The sequence below is a fragment of the Strix uralensis genome, chromosome 18, assembly GCF_047716275.1.
Source record: "Strix uralensis isolate ZFMK-TIS-50842 chromosome 18, bStrUra1, whole genome shotgun sequence".
NCBI lineage: Eukaryota > Metazoa > Chordata > Aves > Strigiformes > Strigidae > Strix > Strix uralensis.
Window position 1 is genome coordinate 3,327,343 of NC_133989.1, and position 15,835 is coordinate 3,343,177.

At 37.7% G+C, this 15,835-nt stretch overlaps 1 protein-coding gene across 4 annotated transcripts in view; it reads left to right on the forward strand.

Annotated features, from left to right (window-relative positions):
• Positions 1-15,835, forward strand: part of DIDO1 (death inducer-obliterator 1) — a 55,683-nt gene that overhangs the window by 29,962 nt on the left and 9,886 nt on the right. For 3 of the 4 annotated variants that reach the window (XM_074888266.1, XM_074888265.1, XM_074888267.1), the window contains 9 exons: positions 6,173-6,635; positions 7,549-7,708; positions 8,415-8,531; positions 8,760-8,867; positions 9,333-9,468; positions 9,594-10,140; positions 11,018-11,171; positions 12,184-12,273; positions 12,940-13,135. In XM_074888266.1, coding sequence (XP_074744367.1) covers positions 6,173-6,635; positions 7,549-7,708; positions 8,415-8,531; positions 8,760-8,867; positions 9,333-9,468; positions 9,594-10,140; positions 11,018-11,171; positions 12,184-12,273; positions 12,940-13,135 — 1,971 coding nt within the window. Of the gene's footprint in view, positions 1-515; positions 3,512-6,172; positions 6,636-7,548; positions 7,709-8,414; positions 8,532-8,759; positions 8,868-9,332; positions 9,469-9,593; positions 10,141-11,017; positions 11,172-12,183; positions 12,274-12,939; positions 13,136-15,835 lie in introns of those variants that run through there. The other variant, XR_012631426.1, reaches the window with a different exon arrangement.

The window sequence follows — 15,835 nt, forward strand, 5'->3', positions numbered from 1 at the left end:
GGTGAATTCCTAAATAGATTATTGCTTTCACACCTGCATTCCTATCGGATGTTTAAGCTGTTGTAAAGGCCAGTGCTGTTGCCTGTGGTGAGAGATTAGCTCTTCTCAAAATACATAATTACTCAGCACTGGCCAGCCTTCACGCAGGCTGTTGGAGAATACCTTCTAATGGGTTTTTTGCTTTTTTAACAAGTGCAAAGCTGCCCTGGTGTGAATTATCTTCCCTCTAATTTGACATTAGGATTTTTTTTTTTTAAAGGATATAAAAATCATAAGTGTAGTAAATGATCCACTGTAAAAGGTGGATCACAAGTAGCTATACTTTGCTTCTTAGGTTTTATTACTCACATTGTGCAACTTTACAGAAATTTTTTTTTACATAGAAAAATGTTAACTACCAGCTTTCTCACTGTTGGTGCTACACAAACTCGTATGCTGTGCGTACAATTGAAACAGTTGTGGGTTGGTTTTGCTTTGTTGTTTTGTTTTTTTTTTTTTACCTAAAACTGTTTTAGTGACAGAAGAGCATGAAAAGTAGCTGTAGAACTCACACGTGCTTCAGCAGCCTCCGTGCTGCGGGCCTGCGAAGGCTGACCGATGGGCAAGGCAGCACCTTCTGAAGGGTTGGATTGCTGACGTCCTGCTCCCACGGTGGAAAGTTCTGTACAAGCTGGACAAGACAATGCAGCCATCAGCCTGTGCTCCCTACACACTGCCATGAGGAATTCTATCCTGGGGGGGGAAAAAAGTGAATTAGTGTAAATGGAGGAGAACATGGGGAAACATTAAGACAATATCATACATATCAGACGCTGGAGGCAATAGTTCTGGTGTATGAACAGCCTTACGCCAAATTTTTAATTCTGTAGGGAAACTTCTCATAATTAGTACTGCGTAACAGCTTGTATGGCTGCAGGATATTTTTCACAAAAGTCTTTTCAGTGTGCTGTAGTAATAGCTATGATTTTTTTTTTTTCCCAAAGATTTTACAAAGAAATCTGAGCCTTACAGACTCATTACAAAACAGACTCTTCAAGTGTAACTGCCTGTGCTTTATCTACAGCATTGTTTAAAATTTTTAACATTAGCTAGAGCAAGAACTTGAAGATCTTCAAAGTGTGATTTGAATAATTTTAAAGCTATAGAAAAGTAATAGCATATTTCTTCAGGTATTTAAAAGTTGGAAAAACTAGATAATGTCTCCAGCAAAATAACCTGTCACAAATTAGATAATTTAAATAGAAACTGGGGGGGGTGTGTGTGTGTGTGTGTATTTTTGAAGGGGCTTTCTAAAGCTGCTATTCCAAAGAAAGATTGGAGAGGAAAAGGGGGAAGAACCAGCACAGGCTTGACTGCTGTACGTAAATATTTTTGAGATTAGAGGATGAGCAAAGTTTCGTTTGGATAATTTCTGTGCTGGTGGTGTAAAACACAGCTTCCCAGTGTAGGTGAGGAATTATGAGTGCATCCCGCAAATCCTTCACGCAAAATTAAACAGTGCTACGCTGTGGAAATCATTCTTAAACTGGGCCTGAGCAACCACATTACAGTGCTGAAACACCAACGCTGAGATGTACAAAAGTGAAGGACATGTAACCATCGGGCTTTCAACAGGCTCGTCTGTAGCACAGTAGATAATGTGGCAGTTGTGCCCTCCACCGCTTACAGAAGTTTCGTTCTTAACTGCATGTTGTAATATTTGGCTTAGCTTCACGGGGAATTTCCTTAGGGGGAGGGGTTCTGTGTCTGATGGCTTCTAGTCGGAGAGTTTATAGTTAGGTCTGTAGTGAACATAGCATAGTAAAGCTATTTCTTAAGCCTTGCAAGGAATTCACTTTATTCTGCCAAAGGATTCATTGGGTTTCACTCTGGAAATGAGCCGCTCATTAGCTCCGTCTGAACCTCTCAGCCTCTTCAGCTCATGCCTCTTCAGTCAGTAGGAATCCTGTTGCTGTCCTAATAAGTGCCTCACAGGACAAAATGGGAAAAACAGGAATTAATGTTTTGTTTAAATACAGTGTCTAACATTAAGCCAAGGGAGGTACACCTGTGTGTTCAAAAGTGCCAAACAGAAGAGCCACTAACTGCCTTATTCTGGCACTAATCTGTGGTGGAACTCCCCGTTATTCTGTTTGGCTGGGTAGGTTAGTGTTCAGTAGTCATCTCTCATTTTACTTTAAATTTAAGAGCATTTATTGTAGGTACGCTGGAGCTACTGATGAAAAGGACCAGAAACACCGCAGTATAAAATACAGTAGCCAATATATATAGTGGGCACTGACTGTGTCTTCTCTTCGTTGTTCACGGACTGCAAGGCCAAGCGATTTGAAACTCGTGGTCTGAGAGAATACCTGTTCCGTTCTGTGTCCCGTCAGTGTGCTGAGCGACGGTGGCATCTGTTCAGAAGTTAAATTCCACATATGCTGGCATACTGCTCTCTGAGGAGAGTACATATTTCTGTTAACTGTTCCAAACATACACTTGCCATAGTTTCATACCTATCAGAAGATAGTGTAAGCTTTGGGGCGTGCTCATGTTGCAGCGATAGAAGAGCGAGCTGCCGCCAGAAGAGGCAGTCCTGCTCCTTCCTCAGCTCAGCTGGGTGCTCCTGTGCGCTGGATCCAAGACCCATGTAATGACACAGTGAGTTGGTTCAGCTGAATTATGTGGCAGCACATGAATCTTGTCACTAAAAACCAAAACTTGATAGGACAAAAATTCCGGTTTCTCATAGACAAAATAGGATAAGAGGTTTTTCAGATTAGGTTCACCTGCAGCCACCATAGGTTATTTACATAAGTAGGATTTAAGTAGTCTTGATTCTTTGTGAAAAAGTGCACATGATTAGAGTGTTCTTCAAATATAGTGATGTGTCCTGTAAATTTGAAGAAGTAGTCGGTAATGTTCTGAAGAACTGAATGACCTACATGTGGCTGAATTAGTACATACAAAATCTGTACCATCAATTTCTCCGATCAACAAGTACTGCTAGGTTAGACAGTTTTAATTGGTATAAAGTAGTATTGTAGTTTGAAACTGTTAAACTTTCATGAAATTTACGGAGTATTTGCACATTTTCTGTGGGCTAAAGCACAGAATTACATGCCTTTGGAAACCTTTCTAAATAGTCATCATGTCAACTTGCAGAATAAAGGATGCTTCTGCATCTTTCTTCTTGGACACATTGATTCTGCTGCCCTTCAACCCTGGGAACATCAATCTACCTTTGTACTAGTACCTTTTATTTATTTTACAAATACATATTTTTATTATGATATAGCTGTTTGTAACATAGAAAGGTTTGTGGTGTGGATGTAGTTCTCACATGTACATCATCTGATTGACACAGAACATCGTGCTTGTGCTATTTTTAGTTTTATCCATGTAGTTCTTGTTAACTAATTTGAACTAATCATTAAAAAGATAGCATATAGAGGATTAAATACAAATTTAGAATTTCACATTTTGTACTTCTGCTGTAAACCAAAAGAACTAAATGTCTTAGCACTGAGGACTGAATTTTACTGTCGTCATTTTGAAATCCAAGCTGTGCTGTCCTGCCTTTCCATGATGAGTCACAGAAACGTGCTTCTGTCCTACCTGCCTCAGAAAGGTACAATTCTGTGCAGAGGATGCAATAAACCAGGAAAAAGAGAATGGGAGTAATTCCTGCAGCCTTATCAGCGTGCACATTTTGGATATTTGCCTTCTCTCTATTCAAGACTATTAACTCCAAAGAGGTTGGCTTTTTACCTCTCAAGTTCTGGGTGCTGAATTTGACCAAACAAAACCCAAAAACAGTAGTTCCTGATCCTCTTCCTCCCTCCCAGGATTGCCAAAGCCCTCCTGACAACTAGAATAGTGTTACTGGGGTAGGGGAGAGTGGGGACACGAGGCGAGACTGTGGGTCACGTGGAAGGGCTCCCTAGCTCAGTCTGACAGTAACCAAGACCAGTCTCTAGGGAAAACTGGGGGGAGAGGGAGAGTAATAATTTTAATCTACTTTATAGCCAAATCTTCACATTCTTTGAAAATTATTTAATGTATTATGGCAGGTGTTTTCGTTTTATACTTTAAATAGTTAAATCTCACTCAGAAAAATTCCTCAAGGTGCCTACTTGTAAAATACTTCTAGGAAAAAAAAAATCAGGGTAATACAGAGTGTTTCTGGTTCCTCTGGTGGCTTCTTGTGTTCCAGCAGGAATTCAGTGCACACCCTTCTACTTAGCCTTGCAAAAGTTCAAGTACAGTATTGTTTCTCAGGTCATCTTAACCACCGGTTTCTGTATTTGTGGTGAAACTGTCAGCAGCAAGAGCCCATTTAAAGAAACCGGGGTCAGAAGCACCTTTCTGCTGGAAGCATGCGCTGACATTCAGGGGGTACCTGAACCTGAAGGGTATGGACAAAGGTTGCAAGGCCCTTTCATCCCAAAATGAGGGGGTATCACATTATGTCTCTTAAGCATTCCAAAGCTTCCCTGATTTGAGGGATGTTTCCAGTGGAAGCTTGTGCTAGTTTGTAGGGTTTCTTTGAACCAGACTTCACAGGGGTGCTTTGTCCCCTTCAAGTCCACCTCAGAACAGATAGATTGGACAGTTTAGACCCTTCCTAATCATTTCTGCTCTCATTATAGCAGATCTGGAAGGTGAAGACGGACCATTTGGTCATAGAATCATAGAATGGTTTGGGTTGGAAGGGATCTTAAAGATCATCTAGTTCCAACCCCCTGCCACAGTCCTTGGTAAAGTTATCAAAAGTTAAATTCCTGGATCTTTCCTAGGAAGTGTCCTGCATTTTGCATTTAGGGCTTCTGGGCTAATTTGTCTACAAACCTTCACTAGCTAAACCCATCAGATTTAAAATTAACTTGTTAACTGATCAGTGGTTATCTACAGATTTGTGAGAAAAAGGCTTTTTTAGGAGAAAACTTGGCTTTTCTCATTGAAACAATTGTATTTCAGGAGTTGTTTTTTGGTAGTTCCCCTCAGAACCCTTCCTTGTTTGAGCTGTCAGGATAAATGTGCTAGTGTTAGCCCCCTGTAACTTTAATGTCTTGTAAGTGATGTTTTGTTTGCTGGGAGTGTGTGTGGTTTTGGTTTTGGGTTTTTTTGCTATGCTGAATTGTTCCTGTCAGTGCCAGAAGGTGGACAGGTGAAATGCAATTTAAAGAAATGCTTGTTTTTCAAGCCCCAGGCAAGTATAACTTCAGTATGTGTGAAAACCAGAGCCTTTACTTGCACTTTGTAAACTTTCTTGTGTATGACACGTATCAATTGTTATATTAACGTTAGAAAAAAAAATGAAAATGGAAAATCTGAATGTTGTGAATGAGATAGTTTGAGAATGGTGGGAATTAGATGGCTACTGCCTGAGCAGCAATATTATGTTTAATTATTTTATAAACCTAGAATTTAGCTAAGAACCGAATAGGAAGATCTACTGATAGTTTATGGCAATGTCATCAGTTTGATATTCATGCTAGCAATCAAATATATATGTATCTTTTATTAAGCAGTCTCTGTGCTACGTAATGTGTCTTTGCTCTGGGTGAAAGGGTTTATTAATTTTCAGTAATACTAAACTTAAGGTAATATTAATGCAGTTTCAAACTCATGAGCTCTGTCGTCAGGTCAGCTTCTGTAATAAACTGGTTCTCTAAGGTGCTAAGAGAATTTTTCTGTTGAAATGTAAAATGTGGGAATATAAGTTGTATTGTGGGGTTTTTTTGTGTATGGTTTTTGTTTGTTTTGTTTTGTTTTTTTTTAACGTGTGGAAATTTGTGATGTTTTTGAAGCTTAACCATAAAATCCCATTCAGGAATCTTTGAAGGTGGTGAGGTGGTGCCTTTTTTTTTTTTTTCTTCTCTCAGCTTACTTGAGTAGATTGCAAATAAAATTTTCAACCTTTACAGCCGAAGTGGAACCCTTAAACTCCAGTCGGCCTCAGAAAGATCAAACGCAAATTTATTCTAAAAAACCCTATGTCAAGTTCTGCATGCTTTTTAAAATTACTTTTTAAAAGTCTAGTGAAAGTAAATAGCTTCAATTACCTACCTGATAGTTCTTCTCTGGAGATGTCATTTTACAGATTTTTCTTTATAGATTGGTACCTGGTCTTCATGAATAGGAAGTTATGAAGTTTAATGTTGTATTTTCTTCTTTATTTTAACAGCTCAAAGGGAAGAGAAAAGGAATGAAGATAGAGCAGAGTCAGCATCGAAGAAAGCTGTTGCATCTGTAATGGAGAAACAGACGACATCTCTCACTAAAAATCTTCCTTCAAAGAAGTCCCCATCCTTCTCTAACACGTCACTAACCAAACAACCACTTAAACCTTCTGCTGGAAGTTTCAAAGGTGTAATTCCCAAGAAACCTTGGCCTTCATCAGGCACTGCTCCTTCATCAGGCAGTGTTCCTTCAAAACATTCATCTCTTTCTCACGGCTCATCAGTTTCCAAAAAACCAGCTACATCTTCCAGTTTGGGTGGAGGACTCAAAAAGCCTTCACTGTCTTCCATTTCCGCCGCATCTGGAAGTAGTCAAGCAAAAGCATCAGCTAGCCCTATCCAGTCACAACCCAACTCTCAGATTCGACAAAATATTCGACGATCCCTAAAAGAAATTTTGTGGAAGAGGTGGGAATTCAAAGCACTTATTTTATATAGGAAGCTACAACTAGAAGTAAATGTTTAGCCTGCAGAGTTTTGTTTACGTCTTGATAAGGGATATTGAGGCATTGAATTTATACTATGGAATACTACAAGTGTAATTTCAGGTTTATATTAAAAAAAAATTTTTAAATCCTGATGTAAATGTGGATGTGAAAAAGCTTTTTTTTTAAAAAAAAAAGAAATCTTACTATTCCATTTATATTGAGGCAGATACAGTTGAAGAATTAAATTACAGCACAGAAGCTTTTATAATGCAGGTTATCTGAAGTTTTAAAATCTGGTAATGGCACTGTTTGGAGATGTAGAGTTTGTAGGGAACATTGTATAGGAGATATCATAGTGAAGGGTTAAAGGCTTACAGAAGCAGAGACTCCCTCCCATCCCAACATCAAAATCAACAACAGCAAACCCTCATCTGTGGACAACTGTGTCACTTAGGAAAGAGAAAAAAAAAATAGGCAAATTTTCCCACATTGGTTATTAATCAATACTTATTATAGACCACTGCACTCTGGTATTGTCTCTGAAATGGAAGTGCTGTTCACAGTGGAGAATCTAGGACTAAAAAAGCGCTTGGGCTCCCTGTGTCGTTCCTGACAGAGAAACTCCTGACTTCAGTGCCATGAGCAGGAGTGGTTGTAAAGGCTGGCTTGATTTCCCAAAGGCCATCTTCCCTGGCCGCCTGTGGACAGTGATGAAGGGTTGCTGTAGTCCACAGTTGAAAGTCCTGATAGCCTTTGGCTTTGTGGTGTCATTTCAAGGAGTCTTGAGCCCTCACTGTGTGTGGAGGATCTAGGTTAGCTCTGAAGTTTTTATGAATGCTACCTGAAGATTCATGCCTAACATAAATGCACGTACCCTTTTTTGTTTTTAACAGAGTCAATGATAGTGATGATCTGGTCATGACAGAGAGTGAAGTAGGGAAAGTAGCACTCAATATTGAAAAAGAGATGTTTAATTTGTTCCAAGTTACAGACAACAGATACAAGAGTAAATACCGCAGCATCATGTTCAATCTCAAGGACCCCAAAAACCAGGTTTGGAATTTCCTTAAACAGTAAACACATACTAAAATAGACGTTTGGGTTTTAGTGATGTGTCAAACTCTACGCTCAACATTAAGAGTTTCAAGATAGAGACTTATGAATTATACTATGAAAGATTATTATAAAGCCATTCAAATATTTTAAAAAAAATTTTATCCAAGTAGGAGTTCAAAATCTACTTTAATTGGTCGCGTGTCTTTATTAAGTTTGGGCATTTTTATTTACAGAATGGCTTTCTTAAAATAAATACAGACTTTATTAATTCCTCCTCTTGTGGCATTCTGTAGTGTGTGTTGGATACTGCCCACGTATGTGATCATATTTATGCTTTAAAACAAAAAACCAGATGCTGGTGCAGATGAAAATATTCACTAGAGAACACTTGAAACTTCTTCCTTTTTTATTTTTTTAATTTCTACAATAGATATGAAACAGGAGAGTGGCTGTTCAACTTCTGACATCCCTCTCTAGTTAATACTGATAGTTATTGATGATAATGAGGAAAATTTGTACTTCGTGTTTATTTCATCTTTATTTTCTGGTTGCTGCACCTTTCCAAATTTGCTTATAAGTAGCCTCTATTTGTAATAGAAAATTAAGAAACTGGAACAGGTTTTGCCTGTTAAGCACTGCAAATCTCGTTAGTTATCCAAGCAGGTTCTCTTCAGCATGGCAACGAAGTCTGTTCTGTTTTCAGGGACTTTTTCATCGTGTCCTTCGTGAGGAAATCTCACTGTCAAAACTAGTGAGAATGAAACCAGAAGAACTTTTATCTAAAGAACTGTCTGTATGGAAGGAGAAACCAGCTAAAGCAGTAAGTAACATAATTTTCCCTTATCTCCTTAGGTACGAATTAAGAGCGAGTTCACTAACCCTTACCACCCATATTAGGTAATGCACCATTTTCTTCCTAATGAAATACTAATAATGTTCAATTTCAATATACTTTTTCTCTACCACCAGACAAATGATAACAAAGTATGGAATAAAATTATAAAATAAATATATGGACTTCTTTCCAAAATGTTTTTGTTTCTTTCAGATGGTGGAGTCAAGAAGCAAATCTCATGAAATCAAGAAAACAACTGTAAAACGGGAACACGTACCAGTTGTAAATATGGAAGATTCTCCGCCAGTGTCTGATTCTGATGTAAGTATTGGCTGTTGCTTGGGCATGAAGACACCAAGGGAGATAAATGGTAACTAGGGTCTCAAATTTTTCATCAGAAGTGCAGATTGTTTCAATGAACCGTAAGGATATTATTACCAAGCAGGTGTGCTATGAGCATTTTTCCTTTTAGTTTGAAGGAGTGCAACAACCAAATGATAGGCATATTTTGCATGCAATTCTAAAATGCTGCATATTTTTCAGCCCTTGCTGTCAATTTACAGAGAAATCTTTTATTTCTGAAGGTTAGCTATCTACTTCAGAACTCTAGAATGGAATGAGGACAAATAGTATTTGAGAACTCTACTTGACATGATATGTTTTAACCAAGGCCTTTAATCTTTTTTTTAAAGAACTGAAGTTCATTAATGGTTTCCAAAGTATTTTTTTTTATGGTTGAAATTAATGATCAATTGGAATATTTTTTTTGTGTTTATTCACTTTTAGGAACAGCAAGAGTCAGTCCGAACTGCACCAAATTTACACAGTGCTCCTTCTTTAGATGTTTTTAGCAGTATGTTGAAGGATACAACAAGTCAACACCGAGCCCATCTTTTTGACCTAAACTGCAAAATCTGTACAGGTATCTACAGTGCTGACTTTGTGCAAAGTAAAAGAATTGTTATGTTAAAGAGTGATATTTGTTTATTTTCTCCAAACTATTTAATTGTTAAATAGTAATCAAAAGCTTTTGAAATAAATTTATAGGTCAGATTTCAGCATCCGAAGATGAAGTGCCCGCTAAGAAGATAAAGTCAGGGGCTCCTGTTAAAAAGGTGGAGTCGAAATCAAAAGCAGAAGTTCAGCCAAAGTATGAAAGTTCTGCACCGACCCCAGCAGCAGAGCCTGCCAAAGAGGCCGCCTCCGAAATCCCAATGGAAACTGAAGTTGTACCAGTAGCAGAAACAGTTTCTCAGTCAAGCGTAGAAAGAACTTACATTCCTACAACCCAGGGCCATAACAACACAGATTCTTCTGTACCTGAAGAGGCTTCAGCTTTTCCTGCCTCTTGTGCTGGCGGAGTTGTCACGACCGTGACAGTTTCTGGCAGAGACCCCAGGACAGCGCTGAGCAGCTCCTCTGGTACCGCGGTGCCAGCCCTGCGTTCTGGTCCTGCAGCTGACAAAATTTCAACTGGGGAAACAAGACAGGAAACTTCAAAACCAATTATGACTGTCCCCAAATCAATATTAACAAAACCATCATCCTCACCAGACCCAAGATACTTAGCAGTTCATCATTCACCCAATATCAAGTGCGTATACTTAATAGTAAGCCAAGCTAACGACTCTCTAATGTGGTTGGTTATCCTCAGAGTGCCATGTGTCCTGTGTCTCATTCTCCTCCCCCCAGTCACAAGACATGTTCAACTTTAAAGTAGCCTGATTCAGAGTTTTAATTTACCATCTCATTTACCTTCTCTAGTTGGCAAAATTTTCAGAGCATCGGTGTATGTTAGCAGCAAAGATTCTACAATGTGTTTCAGCAGATAAATAAAACTTGAAGGTATTGTGTAGACTTAGAAGTCTGCATGTACATTAATGTATAGGAAGCAAGTGTATGTGAGAGACAGTTTAAAGGCATTTCCAGATTTTCATCCTATATTAAAATACTGTTGCATCTGAATTTACGAATATGAATTAAAATTAACCAGTTGATCAGTTTGAAAGGAAGTGGAATTCTTTCATGTTCTGGGTATATACATAGCAAAAAAAATGTTGCAAAGTATATTCTTGTGCAACTGCAGATAAAAGATTTTTGCTCATAGCAAATTCTTTTACTTGAGAATGTCTTTCAGATGCATATTATTGACTGAATTAGTGGGAAATATATAATTCAGATTAGTTTGTTATAGAGTCAGGATCACAACAGTTAGTGCTGAGCTCATTTTATAAAAGTCGTATCTTTTGGCATCTTTTTGCCTCTGCAGCTACAAGTTTCTTTTTTGTTAGTCTGTGCTTTTTCCACTAATACCAAGTTAGTGGAAAACATTAAACAAAGCATTTAGTAAAAACTCTGTTGCTTGTTTAAAATAAAGTATTTGATCAATAGGAGGAGGGAAGAAAAGAAAAAAAGAAGGGACCGTTCTCGTTTGTGTTCTGTAACCATCCTGTTTTGGATTTGTTTTACAGTGTTGCAGAGCCACGCTCACCTCAAGACAGCGATACCTCCCTCTTTCTCTCTCGTCTCAACACCATTTGGAAAGGATTTATTAACATGCAAAGTGTGGCCAAATTTGTCACTAAAGCATATCCTGTCTCCGGGTGCTTTGATTATCTTAGTGAGGTTAGCACTGACGTGTTTATGTGTTTAGACTAAATCTATACTGCAGGTCCTGTTGCTAGAAAGGCTGGGGTCACTATATATATTGTTATATTAGAACTGTAGCAGTGGTAAATGGCATCCCTTTAGTAACAGGAAAAGTAGCTCAAGGAAAAAAAAAAAAGCCTTTTAAAAATTCCTCACAAATTTGTGAAGAATTGTCGTGTCTTTAAACATGTTTATATATATGTTAGGATCTATCATGGAATAATAGCTTTATTTCAGCTTCATTGTTTGAAAAGAAGTTTTTGAGCCAGTATTCTAAAGTAGATATTCCGTTCTCAAACTAGATGGGTCACTGATGTGATCTATTACAAAATTTTGTTTGGCCATTTATGAAAAATATCATCCTTTTTACTTATTTTCAAATAAAACCAGTTGGATGATACTATTCTGGGAGGGTATACATTCAAATAATGAGACAGTATAAAAGTTTGCGTTAAAGCAAATAAGCTTTATTTTCTCTGAAGTGCATTTTGTGTGACTTAAGAAGTTTCAAACACAAATGTGTGGTTTAGGACTTTTACTACTAGGCTTGGTGGTTCTTTTTGGTATTGCTTTTGTGAAAATGAGTTTTACTGTCCTCATGACAGGAAGCTCACTAGAATTCATGTGACTTGCAGTCACGAGTACAGCATTTCCTGAGAAACTGAGAGTGTGGAGAAAATCTATTTCAAATAGCAGCTTCCCTACAAAAACAAAGCCAATAATGGGCGTACAGGCTATTTGACATTTTGCTGCTATCCTTGTTTGGGAGTGCCTTTTCTGTTTCATGTATACAGTTAGGCTTTAGGTAACATTAAGCACCTTGAAATTTAGCTATAGCCTGTCTGAAATTAGAAATGTGTGTATGAAATTCACTAAAATATAATAATGCATTATCCACTGGGCTGCTGGGATGGGGCAACCTGCACTGCTTTTAAACATTAGCCTCTTCTGTTTTTTCTCATACTACCATGTAATACTTCTTGTTTAGGATTTACCAGATACAATTCATATTGGTGGGAGGATCTCACCGAAGACAGTCTGGGATTATGTTGGCAAACTCAAATCTTCGCTTTCTAAGGTATTCACTTAAAATCCTTTGCTAAACCCAGAAGAAAAATACAGCAATGTAAAATGACAACTTTTTATAATATAAATTAGTAAACAGCAAATACTGACATAGATCGCAGCTGGAAAACCACCACCACCACTTATTCCTTTGAAATTTTTGATTTATTGAAGGAACATGTTTGTTGAGCTGCAGATCCTCTTGATCTCTCTTTCTTGCATAATAGTTAAATCTTCATACTGTTTATTAATCTTTAATGATTGAACATAAATAACCTATTTATTCAGTATTGAAGATTGAAATTCAGATTTTAAAGAAGTGTATTTAATTATGTAATTGATTTTACTATTAAACACTTCAGAAGTGAAAAAATGATGCACAGTATACAGATATAATCATGAAACTTAAGAATTTTCCATTTCATGTTAATTTGAGCCTCAGGTGTTTAGTTTGATGTAAGATACACGAGTAATTTGTATTTCTGAAAATGACAAACCTAATTCTGTTTTAATATTACCAATTGAACAACAGTACTCTCTTAAAGCTAGAGTACTGCCTTGAAAACATAGTTGGAGTGATAAATATACAATTTATTTTTACCCCCGGAATTTGCCCTTTACCGTTTTATTTGCTGGTATGTTGCAGGTTGAATTTTTCCACTTTGCTTTTGTATTACAGGAATTGTGTTTGATTCGTTTCCATCCTGCAACAGAAGAAGAAGAAGTTGCCTATATCTCTCTCTACTCCTATTTTAGCAGTCGTGGTCGTTTTGGTGTTGTAGCTAATAACAACAGACATATCAAGGATCTCTACCTGATCCCCCTGAGTTCTAAGGACCCAATTCCTTCCAAACTCTTGCCCTTTGAGGGACCAGGTAAGCACAAAACAGGGGAGGTTAAATGCTAGGTAAAACCACAAAACAAAAGTCAATCTGAGACAAGTTGTTATTGAATGTTTAAGCATTATTAAATTCTTTTACATAAAACCAATTTTAAAGTATGTAAATAGGGAAAAATCGGAAATCAAACTCTGTACAAGATAAAATTGTCTGAAGTTTACATAGCCTTTTCAACAAGATGCTTATATGCTATTAGGAGATTGAGTTTACCTGTAAAATCAAATACGTGGAACAGCCACTATATTGAAACAAAAAAACCCAACAAAAAAACCCCACCTTCTCTTCACAAACCCATAAATTCACAAAAACTAAGCCCTTACAAGCCATTCACCGTCACTTAAATCAAGCAGGAAACTTAGCCCACAGAGGAGTCAAGAAATCTATGAAGACAAAGGTAATATTTATAGTGGTTTCACTACATTATCTCGTGCTGCGTATTAATCTGTACGTGCAATACGGTGCACAAGGTGTTTGAAATGTTTTGTTCTAGGTGGTGCAAACTCTAGCCAAATCACTGACTTGTGAGAATTGGTTTGTTGCGGGGGATCCACGTTCCTTGGGGTTAGTAGGTAGCAGACAATAGTTGATATTGGCAGGTTACATTATAATCTTCTATTTTTAGATAAAATTACCAGTAGTAATGTTTGGCTTGAGTTTGCTCCATGTTTGTGTGTTGAACATGGTAACAGAAGAACTGAGAATTCAGCCATGAAACATTCTTCTATTAAAAAATTTGAAGTCATCTTCATCTGAGGATGGAGGAGGTGCATATGCTTAGTTTCCAAATAAGTATCTGGGATTTTATATAAAAGTAACAGATTGAGAAGCTGAAGAACTACAGGTTACAGTGAAGGCAATACTTTGTTGTCAATAATAATGGTTTGCAAAATACTAAACAATAGGTGTGAAACAGCAAACACACAAGAAGCTGACCTTTGTGAGAAACTGACTACTCCCCGAATACAAGTTTAGGACTAAACTCAATAAAGCATTCTCAGAGCAACAGTGCCTGGGCCAGGTTTTCATGTGTTAATGGCATATGCCTTCAACAACGACAACAACTGATCCATCGTTAGTAAAATGCTCTCTCCCTTCCTGCATGAGATTGCAAAGGGCAGTTGCTCTGCATCCTCAGACAAGATTTTTCTCATACACTCCAAGTCTCTTACCCGTCCTTGAAGAGTGCACAGTCTAGGTCATTGTTTTTAGGCTATAGCTAAAAAGGCAGGATTATTGCTATCTAAATTACAGCAATATAGCTGATAATTGTTGAATCTCAGCACCTCTCAGTCTTTAACTTACTAAATTCAGGCAAAAACTGTTATTCATGTTTCATAGCCAAGAAACAAAACCACTAAGTGCAGAATACTTTTGGCACAGGGACGTAGGCAAAAGGCTCTTAACTCATGGACTAGTTTTTCCAGCTGGAACAAAATAAATATCCTCCTTTCTGGACACGCAAGAACGGGATTGGCCATTGAGTCAGCTGCCAGTGTCCTCAGTCTCGCAGGGCTGTTAAATGCCTCCCTAAAGCAGGTTATTTATCTAATCGTTGCCTATACGTATTCCTGTGGAAATACCAGTTTTCCTTTTTACATTTCCTTTTAGTTTTCCATTTTAGGTTTCATTTTAAATGAAACTCTTATTTTAGATTGGAGGTTGGCAAATGTAGCCAAACTACTTGGTACAGAAATCTGTAATGTCAGCCTGGTTTTGCTGAGTTTAAAGTGCAAAAGTTTTTCAAAACTGGAGGGAGTTGCTCAGAAGAAATACAGGTGTCATTTGTGGGTGTTGTTCATGGAGGCAAATTTTATAAGTCAGGTTTTCAAATTGAAATACATTTTTGTAGGCAAAGTGGATTAAAGAATAGCAATAGAAACAAGGTTCCAAAGGCAGAGAGGCCATACGAGGTAACAGATTCATAAAAGACCAACTTAGACTTCTGCTGTCAACTCACGTGTCGTAGAAACTTCTGTAGCAGCCTTGACCTCGTAGTTGTGCTAAGTTGTGTTCATGTTTTAAAACCAGAATCCAGTATGGGGGGCAAAAAAATCAGGTAAGCTGTTTTTCTGTTTTTGTGTATGTATTAAAACCACAGCATAAAAGACATGTAATCCATACTTTTTAATGACATCTGATGGAATTTACCGCTTTTTCTTTCTTTCACAATCAATAAAAATATTTTATGGAAAGTGGTCATTGTCTCCTTAAATTTAATCGTGTACCTCCAAACAGAGTTTAGCGAGGACTCGAAAAGCATTATGCTTTAGATAGCTTAAAATGATTTGATAAATATGACTGGAGGGCTGGGGGGGTGGGGGGGGGGGCGGGGAGGAGGGAGAGGACAATAAAACCCTGCCACTCCAGAAATCCTAGTTAGAAGATATTCCAGCTGTATCAACCAGTTCCATCAGGCACGTATGGATTATGAATTTCTCCTGTTTTCTGATGAACTGGATTTGGAACACAACTGAGGACTTCTGAACTGCGCTAGTACCTAGAAGATCTACAAAAAACTTTGACATGGGCAATTTAAAAACAGACGAAAATGGAAGGTTATCCGTATTTATACTTAATTAATCTCAGACCTTTATCACCAGATTTTATGTATCAGTGGGCTCTTCTACATTGTCTTTTTGCAATGGTTTACTGTCCGTGAATTTGCCTGTTTCACAT